The sequence below is a fragment of the Seriola aureovittata genome, chromosome 10 (genome assembly GCF_021018895.1).
Source record: "Seriola aureovittata isolate HTS-2021-v1 ecotype China chromosome 10, ASM2101889v1, whole genome shotgun sequence".
In the NCBI taxonomy this organism is placed as follows: Eukaryota; Metazoa; Chordata; class Actinopteri; order Carangiformes; family Carangidae; genus Seriola; species Seriola aureovittata.
The window spans coordinates 19,565,029-19,584,678 of NC_079373.1; the positions used below are offsets into that span (position 1 = coordinate 19,565,029).

The following is a 19,650-nucleotide window of genomic DNA, read 5'->3' on the forward strand; positions in this document are numbered from 1 at the left end:
CTCGTCTGTTTTCGCTCACTGACAGACTGTTTTTAGCACTTGTCCTTCTCCTTATCCACTAAACTGCCAGGGGCCTCAGACAGCCAATAGTACAGCACAGACTAAGCACAGAGGCAGAAACATGTGACTGCCATAACAGAGCCTGTTCATGGCAGACATTTTGATATGTAACAGCATGAAAAGCTCAGGTGTAATTAACTGTCTCATTATGTGATTACTGGAGCACTTCATGCAACTGAGTTGTCATTAATGTTATTGGTTACATATGTGCTTTCCCTGCAATGACAAGTGAAAACATCTGCAGTAGAAAAGGTCTTTAAAAGTTCATTAGTAACATTTCAACCACATCTCATGGTCCACCTCATCAGATGGAGCTGCTCAGTTGGAGATGGTTTCCTACACCATCTAATTCTAATTACTAAACCATCTCCATGATGACTGAACAACTCCATCTGCTGAGGAAGACCACAGTTGTACAGCATGTGAAAGTGTCTGAAACAACAAGTTGTTTGGACTTTGTGTGAAGTCAAGAATATACCTTCAAGCTCAGTCATTATTCTTTTAACATATGCCATAATATGTTGATCCTAATTCATCCAGGAAGGCAGCTGAAGGAGACACTGTGGTCTCTCTCATCCAAATATGATAATTAAAAGAAATATATGAGAGTATCCTGCAGGGAGATCTGAATTAACCTGCCAGTGCATTCCTGGACAAAAATAAGCTGCTGTGCCTCTGTGAACACCCCAGTCCCCAACTGGCCACACATTTGTTGTGTGGAAATTGGATTAAACACAAATATTTGTAGGAATATTCAACATGTAAGCACACAACTGAAACAATGAAGTCATAAAATTAGATTTTGACACAGGGCCCTCAAAGAGGTTTGTGTATTATCTGAATATTGTAACATTGTTGAGAGAGGCATCCCCTGTACTGACTGAGAGCAGATAGTACAGTTAAGACACCTAATGATCACAGGAGGGAGGCAGAGGCTAGACACTGGTGTCCTTATTTATATTTACTGCAAAATCTACACAATTTTTTCACTAACGTTTTTATTTCTGGTTCTATTTCTTAGTTGAAGTTCAGCATGCTGAAGTGGAACACACTTTCTGTCATCGGTTTTGTGTACGGAAGTGGTCAGCAGGTTGTAAGGTCAGAGGGTAAAGGCTATCCCTCTTTCGATTTAGAGTACACACAGCCATCTTGGATCTAACGAAGAGAAGGGAAATTGATGCGGTGAGGGTATTTTATTTATTTTTCGTCATATTAAAATGGTTCGAAACAAATGTAACCGCTCAGCATGAGTTATTTATCTCGCTGTTTCCCCGTTTCGGTACAGAGCGGGTGGTTAGCTTTTAGCTCCAGCAGATTGTCGCTGCTGCTGCTGCTGCTGCTGCAAACGGAGCGTAAACTAAGCCGAGAAAACGGACAGCTGACTGTGGATATATGGAGGCAGAGGGGGCCCGAATTGTTGCCTGATACTAACTGCTGATAAACCAGGGACTTAAAAGTTGATAGATTTTCTTATGTTGCCGTTGTTAGGAGAGCCCCTTCACAAACGGACGTTAAGCTAGCTATGCTAACACAGAGTGATCACAGGTAGCCTGCTAACGTTAGCTACACTAGTGTTGGCTAACTAGCTTGTTAGCACTGTTGCTGTTAATTTCCCCAACAGTGTTAAAAGAGGTATCTCTTCACCAGGTAAGACAAACTAATACCCCTACAAAATGAACTAAAAGCAAACTACCGGTTAACTCTGTTGTCGCCTGATGTATTCATTACTTTTCATGGAAAAAGTAAATAGTTTATTTTGTTATGAAAGTTCAACATCCCCCCTCCCGTATGCGTGTGCATCGGTACAAACTATACACGCACTGTTCAAAACTTTATCTTAACAATCCCAAGATGTGTAATATGTCACAGGGAATCACAAAGAAATGAGAATAAATTATGTATCCAGAATACTCCATTTGATATGAAGGTGCACTCATAGAAAATGCTGTCCTCTGTATAAAAAGTTGATTTAATATTAGGTTTATGTAGTGTCAGTGATGTGCTGGAGCAAATGGATGCAGAATAAATGCAAAGCAATGGTTGGAAAACATTGAAACTACTTAAAGTGAAACTTATGTAGTTTGAAGGTGATATTGGCAATACTGAGGCTCAAGGAAATCTGTGTATTTAGAGTAGTAATGTGATGGCCATTGTGAAAATGATTTTGTGTTAGTCTAGTTCTTGACTTCTTTCCCTGGCACATCTTTAACAGGAGCTCTGTTCTCTCTCCTCAGGTGACAAAAGGCATGTTTGGTGCTAGAAAGAAATTTGTAGAGTTTGTCGAGGTAGTCGATAACGACTTTACTGATGAAAGCATGTACTACAACCAGCCGTCGATGTTCCCACATCGGTCGGACAAAGATGTGAGTTTTGTCCCCATATCTGTACTTTTTCTGTCATTTCTTGAGTTAACTCCAGAGGAGGCATTTTCCATCTTACTCTTTCCTGTCCTCTCATGTTTTCCTTCAGATGCTGTCCTCGCCCTCGCCATCGTCGTCAGGTCAACTGTCGCAGCTTGGTGCAAGTTTGTATGGTCCACAAAGTAAGTGTTTTTTTCTTTTCTGGTGGCCGGTCACAGCAGTTTTCTCATGTTGTATACTTGGAGTGGGAAGAAATGTTACATTTAGTATATTGCTTTTGAAAATTTACTTTAGCAGGTTGTTAGAGGGAGTCTCGCTAGTACAGCCAGAGCTACTGAAAATCCGAATAAGTGACATTCCCCAGATATTTTTTGGACAGAGAGCAGACAAATCTCCTGAGGGTTGCTTAACTGTATGTATGTCTTTCTGCAGGTGCACTGGGCTTCTCGGTAAGGGGCATGGGGAACAATACGCCTCAGTTAAACCGAAATTTAACGCAAGGCACGCAGCTACCAAGTCATATCACTCCCACAACAGGGGTCCCCACCATGTCCCTCCATACCCCTCCATCACCAAGCAGGTGTGTATGAAGGTGTTCATTTGAAGAGTACCTGGAAATAGAAATGGCAGTTGCCGTGAAATGAACAAAAGCCAAATCAGACCCAATTGTGTTCTAATAGGGGGACATTACCGATGAACTCGAGGAACATGCTGAACCACTCTCAGGTCGGTCAAGGCATTGGGATGAGCGGCAGGACCAATAGTATGGGCAGCTCGGGGCTGGGAAGCCCCAACCGCAGCTCACCCAGTATCATCTGTATGCCCAAACAGCAGCCAGCACGCCAGCCCTTCACCATAAACAGGTAAAGAGATCGAAAAACCTTTGTTCTTAATTTTAAGGGAAGGTAATGTTAAGTTAATGCTGACCTTAGCTTTTTGTTTTGGTTTTCTTCTCTCACTGCAGCATGTCAGGATTTGGTATGAATCGCAATCAGGCTTTTGGGATGAACAACTCATTATCAAGCAACATCTTCAATGGCACAGGTTAGTTTGTTTAACCTGGGTGGGTTAACCAAGGAATGTACCTGTGCATATATAGAATATTAAAAAATAGAATTTAAAAAATGAATCTAAAGAGTTTTATTTAAAGATTATTTTGTTAAAGCTAGTTCTCTCATTATTTTTCTCTTCACTTTCTATGAAATATGACATCATATTCTGAACTGTTAAAACAAGATGACCTTGTTCATTGTAAAAAGTGCACTGAATAGTGTCTTGTTGAAGCTGGACACAGAACTTCTTTACACAATGTGTGGCGACACTGTAAACTTATGGCGACATTAAGTTATAATGATGTGGCTCTTCTGAAAAATCTGGGTATTTTATGAAGAAAATCCGTGAAAGTAAAATTAATTCTCGGAAAAACTGAAAGAAAACAGCATTGTATCAACTTATCTTTGACTGCTGAAACAGACAATGGGCAACTACTATATAAATTATTACTTAGGGAGGGACTGTTTTTTCATTCATTTACAGTGTGATGAAATTACATTATCAAGTTAATAATTGCCACTTTATTACACAGATAAGTTGCAATGAAGGTGACATTACAAGTTTCTAACCTTCCTATTGCTACAGATGGAAGTGAAAATGTAACGGGACTGGATCTGTCAGACTTCCCCGCGTTAGCTGACAGGAGTCGGAGAGAAGGGACTGGAAACCCAACACCGGTGCTTAACCCATTGGCCGGAAGGGCTCCTTATGGTAGGCCATTAGTCTGGAGAAAGTGTCTTATTTTTACACACATTAAGCTAAAGGTAGTAGGTTCCCCTAGGAGAGGAAGTGGCTATCAGCTCCTTGGGTTCATAATCCGAGTCAAAGCTTTGTTTCAGTGCGCATCTAAGTTCGTAGAAAGAAGAGTTGTAGATATCAGTTTGATGTAATAAAATTGCTGATCCCGAACCTTTATAATTTCTACTTCACTTTGTTCATTGTCATCATCAAGTTGGCATGGTGACAAAGCCATCAACTGAACAGACACAGGATTTCTCCATCCATAACGAGGACTTCCCTGCACTGCCTGGCCCAAACTATAAGGACCCCACGTTGAACAACGACGACAGCAAAACTGTAAGTGTGAGCCACAGATGGCTTTACATTACACTCTGACTGGATGTCTGTTTTTTCTCGTCAAGGTTACACATCAAAGAATTATTTATTATGAATTTACATGTTTTCGTTTCCTGTGTTAAAAATCGATTTTCCTTTGTTTAGAACTTGAACTCCACAAGCAAGAGCACATCCAATGCAGATGGGCCCAAGTTCCCCGGAGACAAGACGGCCTCAGCACAGAACAACAACCAGAAGAAAGGGATCCAGGTGTTGCCCGATGGTGAGACCTCTCAGCCAATCGTATCGCTCCAATTCCACTGAGACATCCCTTCTTAATCGCACAACTTGGGTGAGGCAGTTGGGCTCTCTACCCTGCATTTGGGGTTAGATAATTATTGGATAGGCTACAGTGAGGAAACCAAAAGAATATGTTCACTATGATGCAGACCATCATCATCTTTCCATTCACTTGTCTGTGACCATCACTTATTAAAAAAAATAATTGGCTTGGTTTGCTCTCCAATGCGTGCACAAAGTGTGGTTTAGAAATATGGAGGTAATGTATTGACAGTAAGTATTAGCTGTAGATCACAGCCCAGTTTCAGCAGTTTGCTGAACTCTGATCTTATCCTGCCGCTGCAGGTCGGGTGACGAACATTCCCTCAGGAATGGTGACAGACCAATTTGGCATGATTGGCCTGCTGACGTTTATCCGGGCGGCAGAGACTGATCCTGGGATGGTCCATCTGGCGCTAGGGAGCGACCTCACGACACTGGGACTCAACTTAAACTCACCAGAGTAAGACAGCTGTTCGAACCTATTCACAGTTACAATAAAATTTTATCCAGTTAGTGGGTACATGCTTACTTCTGAGTTGTAAAACATGTAAAACACAGTTATATGACTTGTAATACATTTTGCAGTCATTTGTCCAGCTTTTCCTTGTCACTGAATAAATCATAGTTAAACTTTGATCAGTTCCCAGACTACTAGCATACCGTTGTGATGGCAGAAATTCTCTCTGTAGGACTCATTGTAATTAAACAGTATTGCAAATTCTGCTGTTTATAACAATAGCGGTAAGAACTTACTGAAACTTTATTTTCCGACAGAAACTTGTACCCCAAGTTCGCCTCTCCTTGGGCCTCAGCACCTTGTCGACCACAAGATATTGGTAAGACATTAACGTGAAATATGTGGGGAGGGGATGATTTTTGGAAGCTTTTTTTTTTTAAAGATTTTGGTCTCGATGTAGACCGAAGAAAAAGACTGAAGGTTTTGTTTGATTGGATGAGGACTGAATGTTGAAGGTTTTTTCTTTTTCTTTTTTTAAAGGAAAGTTTCAAAATTAGGTTTGGCAGTGAATAGAGAAAAGGCTTCTAATAATATTCTGGTACTATTATGTGTACTCTTTTCAGACCTGTTAACTTATCTCTGTGTTTGCCTTTCCAGACTTCCACGTTCCCTCTGAGTACTTAACCAATATCCATATAAGGGACAAGGTAATTACAGTGCCACAGTAAGTGGTTGCAGTCTTTACATAGGACATATGGGAACAAAACTAATTCTTCCTTATTCTTTGCTGTCTGGTCTCCAGTTGGCTGCAATCAAACTGGCTCGATATGGTGAAGACCTGTTGTTCTACCTGTACTACATGAACGGTGGAGACCTGCTACAGCTTTTGGCAGCAGTAGAACTGTGAGTACGTCACCATTTGAGTGGTGATTGCTGTTGAAATATTGTCTTTCCGTACTCCTGTCTGTAAATTTACACTGTAAAAAGTTTTGTTTAATTAATCTGGACATTGTTGACAGACCTTTGACCTTTTCAAAGTCATTGTAGAGTTCTACAAATAGTCACGTATGTGTGTGGCAGGCTGTCGGCAGCTCTTCCCTCTTTAAAGTGAAACTTTGATTCGTGAGGTGTTTGAGGTTCATGGGGTGAAAACTTCAGGATGATCACTGGCTTTCTTCCCTCTTCCTCTACTCCTTCTTCATAATTTCACTCTCCAGCTTTAACCGGGACTGGAGGTACCACAAAGAGGAGCGGGTTTGGATAACAAGGGCGCCTGGCATGGAGCCTACACTGAAGACCAACACCTATGAGAGGGGCACCTACTACTTTTTTGATTGTCTTAACTGGAGGAAAGTAGCCAAGGTAAGAGTTGGTCTTTCTGCTGCTCCTTTCCACTTTTGTTGTGGATTAGAGCTTCTCAAATCACGTTAAAATTGTGTCTGCATCTCTAAGGAATTTCATCTGGAGTATGACAAGCTGGAAGAGAGGCCTCATGTGCCAACAACGTTCAACTACAACCCAGCCCAGCAGGCCTTCTAAGGCCCGACCAGTCCAAAGGCCGCAGCTGTTCCTGCACACGACATTGTTGTCCAGGAGAGGCGCTGTGGTTCACACAGCTTGGTTTTTATTCCTTGAGGATTTGGCTATTTGACTGCGGGGGTCATCGCCACCATCAAAACTGCCCTGCCTTTCCAAAATTACATGCTGCCCAAAACACCAACACTTGTTCTGTTTTTATTCTTTATGTTCCTCCTGGGTTTTTTTGTCTTGTTTTGAGCAGGGTCTGTGTTATGTTTACGTCTCTGAATCTGAAGTCTGTTTTCTCCCAGAAAGGAGGACTGACCTTGTGGCACAGGACAGTGACAGAACAAGGGTTTCGCCTCGTATTTACAACAAGTGTTAAGAACAGAAAAAAAGCGGGGGAAGCAAAGTTAACTTCGTCAGACTCAAGTGAAAGGGTGAAAGAAATGCAATGTTAATTGTTGCACTATATTTAGTAATAAAAGAACACAAAATTTGTTTGTGCTTTTTTATGTGAACACTCCCTGATAACCCCCCCCCCTTCTTCATTTTATGTTTTGGGTTGGGGGGGTGTTGGTGTGGGTGGGAGGGAGGGGTCAAGCTACTTTTCCACATGCATCCCTTTTCATCTCACCTTTTTTTTTCCTACTTTCAATTTACTTTGATACCATGAACCTCTGTATTTGCACCACCATCATACTTTGTTTCTCCTTCTGTCCGTCTCTCTGTGAGTTCTGTGCCAGCTGACCTTGGACACAAATCTGGGAGACTACTTTGGTGTCCTCAAATGTGGACGAATCCTCGCAGAGGCTAAACAGCTACACAATGTTGTTCCAGAGCAAACAAAACACTTTCCAGTCTTTGTTACAATTTTGTAAGAAATGTGTACATTTTTTGTTTCTTTGCATCACATAAATTAGTGTATGTATGTACGAATGTGTATATATGATTGATATATATATATATATGTATGTATATATATATATATGACATCTATTTTGGAAGAAATTTTGCCCTGCCTTGTACCTCGTTTTTATGAGGTGAGCATGGATGCAATATGTGGATGTAACAGGACATTTCTGGATCTGCTGGACAGGGTGTCACATGGCACTGTGGGCACTTACAAAATAATACAAAATTAAAAATGTCATTTAAGGAAAGGCCTGATTCTCAGCCAAAAAACAAAAACTAAACATGGAGATCATCCACCGAGGTTCGAGTCCAAAGCAAAAGAAGGGATGTATTTCAATTCAAGCTGTTTGAACAGCAGTGAACAGCAGCATTTCGTAGGAAACGGAAAACTGACAATTTGAGGAGAAAAAAAAAAATCCAGACCAATATTGTATTTTCTGAAGTGAAAAGCTTCTTTTCTTTGTATTAAAGCAGAAAAGGCTTTCCTGAACCACTGTGTGTGTATGTTGTTTATTGCCCTTTTTAAAATCGGGGGTCCCTCATGAGGTTCAACCTTCTTCCTGGAGTCAGTTTTATTTTTGATGTTCAAATTTGCAGACAAAACCTGTACATTGTTGCTAAGGAAGACATTCACGTGTAAGATTAATTATATATATATATATATATGTATATATACTACACAGGTTTAATGTTTACACTGGGAAACATGCATAGTAAACACTGCATGGAATTTGTGCTTTTAAGACCCTTTGCAGTATCTTAACTATTCAGTACAAACTCATGATTGAGACACATTAAATTCTATTGAAAGTGCAAATTTTATTAGTCTTGAAAGACTTTACAGACCTTTCTCTTCAAGCAAGTTAATTCATGGAATGTAATTTTGACCCGATTGTGGCCTTTTTGTCACATGTTGATAGTTACAAAATTGCAAAATAAAGATGTAATGATACACCTCCAGTGCTGAAGAGAAATAGTGAAACTTTCGTACTATGCAAACACTCAGATCAAGAATCTGGTGTGTGTAGATGTATTCTAAATTAATTAGGTGATCAAAACATTCTCCACAGTTTAGAAAGGCACATACACACCTTATTTCACACAATGTATAAAATGGGCAAAACAAAAATTAGCAGTAGACAAATATGGCACACAAACGTGAAGATTATACAGTGAAACATTCTCAAGAGTTCTCAATAGTGTGCTATAGCCTACAGAGCTGCCATTAAAGGCCGTGAACAGTCATAATGTTATCACAACCATTACACTGGACATTAACAAAGCGATGCAGCAATAAAACAGCACTGAAATAAAAACCCATGCAAATTAGTCAATGATTGAAGTCATCTCTGATCAGCAGAGGACACACACACAGCTGAGGCTTCTACTGTAGAAAAATAATCCAGTCATTCTAGACCGAGTGTTAAAGTATCAAAAAGCTGTGTGGTAGAGGAAGGGATCCACTTCTACCCTATGCCTCATCTTTCACACTACACTCGCTTGTGTAAATGCTACAAATTCAAACTGAATTTATTAGAAGCTGACATACTTGAAAGCTGTGGGATGTTACATTTATGTTTCTGTAAAATGGAAACAAAAGAAAAAGACACTTCCTGCCGTAGCACTTCGAGAAAACATTCAATCTCTAATGAAGATAACCCCTTCATCATGGGACACAAAGAATCTTCAAATGGTGTCCATCAACTGTGTTGTTTTATCCAGTTTCACGCACGCATGCACGCACGCACACACACACACACGCACACACACACACTTCAAAGTAGTCTACAGTTTGAGATCTTCTCTTCACCTCCTTCTGGCCAGGTACATGCTCTGCTCATGTGACAGTACTCTCAAGAGTTATAATCCAACACGAGATCACTGTCTGCTGGTTCACTTTGAGGCAGTGTCAGTGGGGGTGGAGCCGTCTGAAGTACCTCCTGCTTTTGCAGTGTCTTCTGGTGGAGAGAATCGCAAAGTCACTTGTGAGATCTAAAGTCACAGACCTCTTCATTCATTAATCATGATACCATCTTTTTAATTCATTCATCTACCATGAAAAATCATCTACAAAATCTTGTATAACAGGGTGGGTGTGCTAGTGGTTGTGCATAATTGAAGACTCAATTAATCATCACACCACCATCTAACCTTTATCCTTCTTCTCCTGAGTCTCCTCAGCTGCAGTCTTGTCCGCTCTGAAGAAGATCCTTGCGCTGCTTAAAGAGAAGTGGAGCAGCTCAAACTCCTGCAGTGAGAGATAGACAGAGAGGTCAGTGTGAAACATCATCTACATCTTCCACGCATTTTCTTTGTTGCTATGTATGTCCACATTTGAAAGGGGGAATGAAAGGGAGCCGACAGATTTATTGACACAGCCTGCTTTTTTTTTTTTTTTTTAACTGACATGACAATCAATGGAGAGACGCATTGAAAGGCCGGAAAACTGACACTGTACCTGAAGGTAGATATCCAGCCTTTTCTGGGTGAGGTTCATAGTTTGCAGCAACTTTTCATCCTGACTGGCAGATTGGACGTTCTGCTCCTTCACCACAGCATTCATCTCTTTCTTGTACTTATCTCTGACGGCCTGGAACCAGTGCAAGGAGTCGAACTCCAGATACTGGTCGAGCAGCTTCAGGATGTATGCCACGCCTGAGCGAGCCAGAGACAAAGCAGTGGTAGAGGGGAAATAGAGAGAGGAGAGTAAGTCAAGAGCTGACACAGAAGCAGTAAAGCATGAGGGCTTAAGGATGCTTTTTCAGCTAAAATGGTATTTATCCCCTTTTGCCCACTTACCCATCGCAAAGCCATCATCTGTGAAAGCAGCTCCACTTTTGTTTTTCTTGTTGAGTTTCTCTTTGCAGCTGATGGAGTGCTCCACGAAATTAACAGTCTACAATAGAGATTTGTTGTGTATCAATTACTAGAAGTGCTACAAATCTAATGTAGTTTAACATAGCAGAAACACAAATGAAAATTCTCGGCACTGACCAGTGGAGGTACAATCATGTAGAAGTTCCTCAGGTGCATATTCTTGGCGCTGCGAAACTCAGCTGCAAACACCGCCACCAGCATCTTGAAGTACTCTGTCCCTTCGGCAGAGTTGCTGGTCAGATCTCCCAACACTGAGTCTAGGACACTGGGAAAGACACAAAATGTTTAAGAAGAACTGTGAAAACAGCAGGTGATGTTTCCCTCACATTTATAGCTGCAGTGCCACCTAAAGGAAATGCATGTGAAAAATAACATCATTGAACACATCAATCAAACACTGAATCTCACAGTTTAACATCCACTAAAGATATCACAATAACCACAATCATCTACAGGCAACACTGAAATAAAGGCATGTAACTTTCTAGAGAGAAAAGCAGAAGATTTTCAAATCTGGCCTACCTAGCAGCTCTCTGAGTCTCCTCTGACAGCCCCTCCTCCTTCACCAGCTCCTCAAAGTTGACTATATCCTCCAGGTCAGGAACAAACCTGGAAACGGTACAGACATGACAACATTATAGTGAGATCTGTCAGAAATAAACCTCCAATTTTCAGGGAGGAAATTTCATCAGTGAATCCACTTCTTTGAGCATTTCCAAAGGTTACTCAAGAGCCCTTCATATCACGATGAAAGACAGCACAAAGGTATATTACACAGCATGACAAAAACCATCTTCCTTTTTTCTAACCTGATGGCACTGCTGCAACAGTGGAGGCCTCCAGAACGGATCATACGCACATAGCCCATGGCATTGCCTGAAAGAAAACGGTAAAATTAGCGTTGGTTTATGCCTGCGCCTGTGGTGGAATTCACACAGTAAGAAGAGTTCAACTGTATTTCATGTGTATTTCTCACCAATCTGACTGATGAGCTGTCTGAACTGGTCCAGGTAGCTCTGTCCGTCAGGGGTGATGCCAAGCTTCCTGATGCCACGGTTAAACTTCTCTGCTCTCTCAAATGGATACTATGACAAAAACACAAACAGTTACAGCTGAACAATAGCTGGGAGTTACAAGTTATTTCACCTGGTGAAAGGAAGGAAGAACATCCAGCTAACTGATTCCAAAAACAACATGACAACTTAACAATATTCACCATCTGTCTCTCCTGCTTTGTTAGCGACTCTTATCTTACCTTCTGATCAGACTGGTCCTTTGTTTCTCTGAAGAAGCGGATGTCCTTGATCAGTCTGGACTTGATGTGTTCATCGTACATAAACTGGCTGAAGATGTAAAACTTCTTACGCAGGAACTGGTAGGTGAAATTCACCTGATGAAATCAAAGAGGAGATGTGAAAAAAAATGAAAACTCCAGTAGACATGTCCAAATGGAAACGTATTAAAACACTTGACTGCCTCTCCCGTAACTCACCGTGGTGTTCATAATGCCCGTGCCGTGGGTCCGAATGGAGTTGGCAATGTGACGGATGTTGATGGTGTTCAAGTGCTTGTTGTTACTTGCCTTCTCTATGAAGATCTTTTGGACAGCAATGATTTCAGTAAAAACTGTTTGGTTCAAAATAAAGAAGGGGAACATGGAGGCTTTAAGTCTTACCTGGTTGTTGAGGTTATAAAGGTAGCGTGAGACAAAAACATGAATGTTCCTCATGATCTCCAGAACATCCAAACCCTGATGAGACCACACAGAGGACACAGTTAATCAACCATTTATCAGCTATTCTTTTAATTAAAATAAATAAATAAAAAAAGTCTGCTAATGATGTATAAGGTGCAACCACACAGACCTGCTCCAGGGTCTGGCTGGGCAGGTGTGCCTCTGTCATGGTAAGACCATAACGCTGTGTGGCGAGGTTTCTCATCTCACTGTAGGTGGCCCAGTCGTGCAGAGCCACAGTAGTCAGGTTGTAGAAAGTTTTATCCAGGTAGTGGGTCACATAGGCTGGGAGGACATTAAGATTTTTTATTGCTGTTTTCCAGCAGGTGTCAGCATTATACAACACACACACTATGTTCTTTTTCAACTTCATGATTCGTTTTACTTAGTTCTACCACTCAAAGATAACAGCTAGAAATATTACTTTCTGGATCCAGAGAAAAACAAAATGTTTGTTAAATATCCCACTAACAACAAAAAAGATAAAAACAAAAACAGGACTGAAAATAATCTGTGCGTGAGAATGCATAAAGAGTTTTTCGGCACCTTTGATATGAATGAAGCGGTTGAAGAACCGGATGGGTTTGAGGGAGAAGAAGTGGGCCAGATCCTTCATGCCAACTTTGAAAGGGTTCCTGTCGTCCAGTTTGAGGTGGGTGTGAACAGAGAGACGCAGGTCCTTCTCAATCTCTTTACACAGCTTGTCCAGCAGGTGCTACATGAGAGAATTACACAAAACCAAAGATAAAACAACGTTCACAAATGTGCAACAGCAATATGGAGGTTGCAATCACAACTCTGGTCAACATTTGGTAGAAATTCCTTCTACATCAAACATCCCAACACCATTCTGTACATTTCCTCTTTCGTCTCCTTACTCTGGTTGCAATATTGTATCTTCTCTCACCTCATTGAACACCTCCATGATCTCCTTGTCGTAGCTCTCCAGTAGCTGGTCACATGACTCCATGTGTTTGGCATGCAACATGGACGGCACGCTGTCCCGCAGCGCGCTAAACATGTACTGCTCCAGCCAATCACAGACGTCATCCAGAACAGCCGATCATCAAAAGCAGAAGAAGAACAGGTAAGAATTAAATCAAAGTGAAAGCAGTTTATATGCATTAGCATGTACAGTGTTTCAGATCTTCAAAATGATGTGTACATCAGAAGCCTGTCAGCCTACATGTATTCGTGCTGCATCCACAGCGTTGTCATATACATCATCTAGGTAGATGGGAAACACAGCTCGGTGCCAGTAAAGGAAACTACAGTCACATTGCAGCTTGACCCTGAGGAACAAAGGAAAACAGTCCTTCAGTATGACTACAGACTCTTAAAGTAGGTCAAAGAAAACATCAAACTGCTTACATGAATGCATGGATTTGTGCCAAACATAGTTCTGACAAGGTCAAATATTAGCATCCATCCCGGGCCAGATGCCAGTAAACATTTATCTTTGACAGATAACTGTTGACAGTCACCTGCCAAAGTGATGAATGTCAGCATTTAAATGATTTGATTATATTAAGTGTTTGGTTTTAGCCTGTTCTCCAAACTACTGTGCAAACTCTTTGACTGTGAGCCAGTAACAAGACGGAAAAACAGTTGCGTTATATTTCACAAGCTGCCTGTCACACTGGCGCTACAACAAGCTGTAGCATCTCGACTAGTTTTCTTTCCAGCCTAGAGGGTTAAACGCTTTGCCAGTACGTGGCAGATAGGAGTAAAAAAAGGGATTGTGCCATGCATTGACTAGAATTGTTGCAGTTGAAATTTTGTTGCTAATCAAAAAAAAAAAAAAAAGTCACACCTCTCACGCAGCTCACTGATCAGATCCAGCTTCTTCAGCACAAGCTGCAGCGGAAGCAGCTCCTCATCTTTGAATGTTTTCTAGAAGAAGCAAGAGATTGATGAAATGAAATAAAGGGAAACAAGTGCCTGTATCCCATCAACCACCAACTTTTCCTAACGTACCAGCTGTGTGCCGACACACAGAGCCAAAGACACAACGAGGCGTCGCTCTTTTGTGCTGGGTCCACTGAGGGCATTTTCTGCCAGTACCAAAGACGACAGGACATCCAGCCTCTGCTCACTGTACTTCTTGTCAGAGATCACCCTTTTCTTTAGGGAGAAAAGCATAAAATAATAGAAAAAATATATAAAAACACATCACTCCTGTGAGTACTAATAATTTGAGCTATTATTTGCGTGTCTGTGTTTACCTTGGCAGTGCCGATGGCGTTGAGGGCCTGTGACTGCAGCTGCTGAGTGATGTGAGACACAGAGTCGGCTACAACCATAGACCTCCTGTGAACTGTGTGCTCCACAGCCTGAGGGGAGACATGATTTCACCTTATTAGTTTTAATCAGACAGACCATGAATGTGCTGGAATGGAAATTGTGTGCATGCACCCACAAATACACACACACCTTGAGCAATTCAACCAGTCGGCAGAGCGCTTTGACAGAGGTCTTGGTCATGGGCCGCTGCATCGACATGTACATGTTCATGGTAGTCTTGATAATGGTGCTGATGCTGTATGCATACAGGATGCCCTGTGAGGGAGAGAAAACACAGAGGGGGTCAGTTGTGAGAGTGTTAGAGTCAGTTTTTCATATGGAGGATAATCAATGCATCTTAAAAGTACTGGGAAAATGTGAAAGCCATGTGATGCACTGGTCTTTGTGGTCTCATGCTCTCCCCTGCTGTCTGGCTGAGCCTTGCTGAGAGGATTATGCTGTCAGTCTTTACCTGTACAAACACATTACATCTGCTGTTAAGGTCATCTGCCAGCTTGTCACTTTTATGGTCCTTGGATAAGATGGACTCCATCTTCATCATCCAAGAGGTTACAAACACGTAGTAGGACTGAACATCCCTGAAGAGAAAGGACAACTGAAACAATTAGATTCTCAAATAGAAAAATCTGGTTTAAACAGAATATATGCGAGTGAGTTTTTGCCCTGCTGACTTTGTTAGTGTCTGAGCTCTTTGTTGCAGGTACGTGTCTCTCTGCGCTCTGATGGCCTGGAGACTCTTCTTATCCATCAGTTTAGCTGCAGCTGGGACCTTAGCGATGAGGAAAGTGTCGGGAAACCAGATGATGTTAGCAGTCAAAGTGACAGCTGGAACCTGGAGGAAAGGGCAGACAGAAACACGTGAAAAAGACGTTTCCACTGGATCCACAGGATCAGAAAGGGGTGTTACAACTAAAGAAAGACAGCACGCCAAGAGCACAACACTACCTTTTTACAGACATCGAGCAGTGCCTTGTAGAGCTTCTTGTCGACACTCCTGAAGATGTGAAAGTGAAGCGCAAAGAGACCACAGACGCCAGCATACTTATCTCTCTGGTCAATCTCTGAAGGTTCTCCTGAAAAGCACATGAACAAAAAAATATTTTGAAGTTGCAGGAAGAAGTTGCCACCTGTGAAACCAAGTGTTGATGTGAGGAGGAACTAACCGATCTTAGACTCAACATTAGTGAATATGGTGCGAATGTTGAAGGCGAACTCCTCAGCGAAGGCACTGTTTTTGGCAACAGCTACTCCTTCCCCAGGGTCATCGAATCTCTGTTCCACACAGGCCTGTCACACATTTGTAAACATTATGAGGTCAATGGTGTTAAACATGAACAAATTTACTCAATCAAGTGTTCAGCCTTAAAAGGACAAATGCTCAAAGATGTAGAATTTAATCTGTTTGCATATTACCTCAAAACTAAAAACACTGGCTTTTTTAGCAAATACTTAATTGTATCAACCAAATAAATCAATTCTATAACATAATAAAGGGCTGAAAAGAAGAAGATACCTGTAGTATCATGCCATCCAGCAGCTGTCCCTCCAGCTTGAGCAGGAGCTTTTCGAATGGTTTCAGTTTCTCCTCAGGAATGGAAAATTTCCCAGGATTATGGTGCACTGATTTCAATAACCTATGATAGAATGAAGTTAGAAATGACTACAAACAGTATAAGATTACAAAATTAATTCTTTAATTGGTTTAAAGAAATGAATTTAGGTATAAAAAAAGAATTTCCTATCACCTGAATATGGGCGCCATAATAAGAAATGAAATTTTACTTCAGCCTTTATTTTATCTCACTGGTTGCGATAGTTGTGTGTGTGTGAGTGTGTCTGTGTGTTAACCTTTTATACATCTTCCAGTGATCTTTTAGTGTGCCATGATTTTCCATAATCTCATCGAGTGTGAGCAGTACCACTAACAACTCCCCGAGGTGTTCGTACACTATCTGCAGTAGGAACACAAAACAGACATGGTAAGAAATATTTAGAGACTGTGAACACATTCTCAACACACACTCATAAAAGAAATGGTTAAAATTTTAAACCAACCTGGAAATGGACACCTGACGACTCAATGATTTTTGTTGCACCCCTGAGATATGAAAAGAGAAATGCTTTGGTATGTTTTGTTTTCATTGTAATGGAGCAAAACATGCAAATAATACTCAAACCACAACTGCAGTGTGTATGGTCGGCTTTTCTCTGCATATAAAGTGCATGAAGACTCTTTTCACAAAGTGGGTATTTAAACCAATCCAGCAAGAACAGTACATTCACTGTGCAATATGACTGGCTTCTGTTCATCAGTCTTACTTGTTGCTGTTGTAGAGGGCAGCCAGCTGATGGACAATGTTGACCACCACTTCATAACATCTTGACACAAAGCAGGACAGTTCCTATTGAAAGAACAGAGAGAGAAGCCATCAGTGTTTTCTCAACTCCAATAAATTGTGGTATGAAAGAAATTATTCATTGCTCACCTGAAGGAAAGAGATGAATCTACCCATCTGAATCTGGGATTCTCCTTCAACAACACTGGTGTCTGACACTGTAGGACAAAAACACATATACAGTGTATTTTTTATGTATTGTAAGCCATAAGTTCAAATAAGGGCAAATCCAGGATAAAAGGAAGCACTGCTCCCTGAATGATTACCTCCTTCCCCATAGTATAATGAGCCATTGTAGAACTTGGTTTCTGCCTGCAAGTGGACAGGACATAAATATCAAAAATTAATAACAATGGATACAGAACATACATATAAAGATATTCTGCTTAAGCAAGAGTAGGTGTAGAGTGCACTACTTTGACCATTCTTACCTCATACTTAAGCTTCTTCACTTCACTACAGAGTGCAGCATAAACTGTGATGACTTTGTTCAGAACCTACACACCATACAAAACAAAACTGATCATTAAAAAGGAAAAACAACTTTGTGGATATGAGACTTTAACAGTCACAGACTCTTTGTCTTTACTTACCTTGTTGTCTGTTTTAATTAACTCCAGTAAGGATGACTGCTCGTATGGGAGAAGCTGAAAGAGTGAAGAAAGTATTAAGGAGGAAATTACACAAGTTTAAACTGTGTAAACCCAGTTGTGTACATATTCAGACGCATGTATAGCCACTGGTATTTTACCTTCAGGGTGATGGGGTCCAGAGTGAAGTCCCACACATCTCCGATGGAGTCATCCAGAGCCTCCTCGATACCCCTCAGCTGAGATGTGTACTCCTCCAGAAACTTGCTGTAGTTCTTCAATTGGACCTCTGTGTGTATTTCTGTGGCATGGAGGGTTACATCGAAGACATTCTCAGTGGCTCAAAATCACACTTACTACTTATATTAAAGTATTTTTTGAGTCTGTAAACTATTTTCTTACTTCTACTCCCCTACATTACATGGGTAAATACTGTACTTCTTACTCAACTAGACTAGATTTACATGGTTATTTACTTATTTCTCACATTAAAATTTTCTTCCAAAGTATCTTATAAAACATTATGCACTATTTAATTCATTACCCAATATTATATAGTAAACAACCTCTACCTTTACCAGCTACAGCAGTTATAAAATGCTAATTACGTATTAATTCATCTTTAATGAACAAAATATACTTGTGATAAACTAACCTGTGTGTGTGTTTACATGTGATCCTGACCTGCATTCAACGTTTTGCTCAAGTACAGAAGTATCATGAGTAAAGTACACTTTAAGTATGAGAGAAGGAAAAGGTATGCACATGATTACTTCTTCCACTGGTGACTGGTACAACAATGTATATCCTGAGTCTTTTCTACCAACCACAGTTGAAGGATGGCTGCTAAGGTCCATGTTTTAATGTGGTTTACGATTAATGTCTGCCCGACTAGCTAGCTAAATATTTGTATTTTATGATCCAGAGAGAAGATGCAGTATCAACACAGAAAATATTCAAATGCCAATGTTAACCTGGGTATTTACTGTTGTTGCCCTTTTTAATGCGTTCTTGTTCTTGTTAAACGGAAGTAACGTAATGTAATTTAAGCTGTTTTTAGTCACTGTCAAAACTAACTGTTATTACACTGTCATACTGAGGTTGCGGTGATAATTCAGCTAACTTATCGTCGTCACTTCATTTCACGAATTTACACTTCACATTTCAACTAGCCTGGGTGTGCTGGGCGTTCATTTACAGTAAATAGTACGCGAGATAATCTCAAAGATGTTTATTTGATGGGCATTTGTTTGCAATGAACCGGAGGAAGGGTTCCCTTCCACTAAATAGACGGTGCCCGGTGGTAAAGCATCTTGCTAGCAGCGTAAGCTAACACTGGAGGCTAATGTAGTTGTTGGTTTTCTCTGCATGTCAGGACTGAACGCAGCACTTACTTTGTGAACCGTCGTCAAAACGGTCAAACTCCCAGTCAGGTGCGATGGTTTCTACCGCCATACTGCCAGGATAGGTGACCCAAAACACTGGTGTTAAAAAGTGAAGCTGCACGGTCCCATGACGGGTCTCATGATTTTATGAATGGTCGCTAGTGTTCATGGGAAATGGAGTTCAGAGGTGTTGACTATCAGAGGATAGATAGATAGATAGATAGATAGATAGATAGATAGATAGATAGATAGATAGATAGATAGATAGATAGATAGATAGATAGATAGATAGATAGATAGATAGATAGATTTTTAATTGCATGCATTAGTAAAAAAAACAACCAGATATTGCATGCAAACTACAGAAGCAGTAGTGGTTTATGGAATTGGTCTATAAGAAGGCTACTTGTCCCTATAAAAAATTAATGTTAAGATAAGTAAAAATAAGACAATACATTCCATGTGAAGGAACAACAACCATAACAACTTCGCTATAATACATTCTCAGGCCAGCACTGGACTGCTCTTAACAAAGAACTGTCAAATATGTGTATATCCTGCAGTCTGCAGGGCTATACACAGGCTGTCACTGTATTTGAATA

At 40.8% G+C, this 19,650-nt stretch overlaps 2 protein-coding genes across 3 annotated transcripts; one reads left to right on the top strand and one right to left on the bottom strand.

Moving 5' to 3' along the window:
* The first annotated feature begins 1,188 nt into the window (after positions 1 to 1,188).
* Positions 1,189 to 8,251, top strand: cnot2 (CCR4-NOT transcription complex, subunit 2). The gene is made up of 15 exons (XM_056387858.1): positions 1,189 to 1,242; positions 2,295 to 2,423; positions 2,530 to 2,602; positions 2,853 to 3,000; positions 3,101 to 3,283; positions 3,385 to 3,464; positions 4,059 to 4,184; positions 4,426 to 4,550; positions 4,695 to 4,812; positions 5,175 to 5,331; positions 5,646 to 5,707; positions 5,986 to 6,035; positions 6,131 to 6,231; positions 6,546 to 6,690; positions 6,781 to 8,251. The coding sequence occupies exons 2-15, from the start codon at positions 2,307 to 2,309 to the stop codon at positions 6,865 to 6,867; spliced, it is 1,572 nt and encodes a 523-aa protein (XP_056243833.1). The 5' UTR covers positions 1,189 to 1,242; positions 2,295 to 2,306; the 3' UTR covers positions 6,868 to 8,251.
* Positions 8,252 to 8,560: 309 nt separating this feature from the next.
* Positions 8,561 to 19,183, bottom strand: washc4 (WASH complex subunit 4). 2 transcript variants are annotated; one of them, XM_056387855.1, is made up of 33 exons: positions 19,058 to 19,183; positions 17,825 to 17,964; positions 17,667 to 17,720; positions 17,505 to 17,570; positions 17,340 to 17,385; positions 17,164 to 17,231; positions 16,997 to 17,079; positions 16,733 to 16,775; positions 16,526 to 16,629; positions 16,191 to 16,311; positions 15,841 to 15,964; positions 15,623 to 15,750; positions 15,349 to 15,509; positions 15,129 to 15,255; positions 14,807 to 14,932; positions 14,599 to 14,706; positions 14,351 to 14,497; positions 14,187 to 14,266; positions 13,560 to 13,665; positions 13,281 to 13,397; positions 12,920 to 13,088; positions 12,504 to 12,658; positions 12,314 to 12,388; positions 12,131 to 12,235; positions 11,894 to 12,028; positions 11,615 to 11,723; positions 11,448 to 11,514; positions 11,161 to 11,247; positions 10,756 to 10,903; positions 10,561 to 10,657; positions 10,220 to 10,416; positions 9,913 to 10,009; positions 8,561 to 9,716 (listed from the first exon to the last, which is right to left on the bottom strand). In XM_056387855.1, exons 1-33 carry the CDS (start codon positions 19,116 to 19,118, stop codon positions 9,655 to 9,657), a joined length of 3,513 nt encoding a protein of 1,170 aa, XP_056243830.1. In that variant the 5' UTR covers positions 19,119 to 19,183; the 3' UTR covers positions 8,561 to 9,654. The 2 variants fall into 2 exon arrangements, with proteins under 2 accessions (XP_056243830.1, XP_056243829.1); XM_056387854.1 differs by having other exon boundaries at positions 8,561 to 9,719.
* Between the last annotated feature and the right edge of the window lie 467 nt (positions 19,184 to 19,650).

Coding starts and splice junctions, on each gene's coding strand:
- cnot2 (XM_056387858.1), top strand. CDS start 2,307: ATGTTTGGTGCTAGAAAGAAATTTGTAGAGTTTGTCGAGGTAGTCGAT. Junction 4,185..4,425: donor GGCCGGAAGGGCTCCTTATG/GTAGGCCATTAG, acceptor GTCATCATCAAG/TTGGCATGGTGACAAAGCCA. Junction 4,813..5,174: donor GATCCAGGTGTTGCCCGATG/GTGAGACCTCTC, acceptor CTGCCGCTGCAG/GTCGGGTGACGAACATTCCC.
- washc4 (XM_056387854.1), bottom strand. CDS start 19,118: ATGGCGGTAGAAACCATCGCACCTGACTGGGAGTTTGACCGTTTTGAC. Junction 16,630..16,732: donor CGTCAGGTGTCCATTTCCAG/GTTGGTTTAAAA, acceptor TTCCTACTGCAG/ATAGTGTACGAACACCTCGG. Junction 16,312..16,525: donor CACTGGAAGATGTATAAAAG/GTTAACACACAG, acceptor ATTCTATCATAG/GTTATTGAAATCAGTGCACC.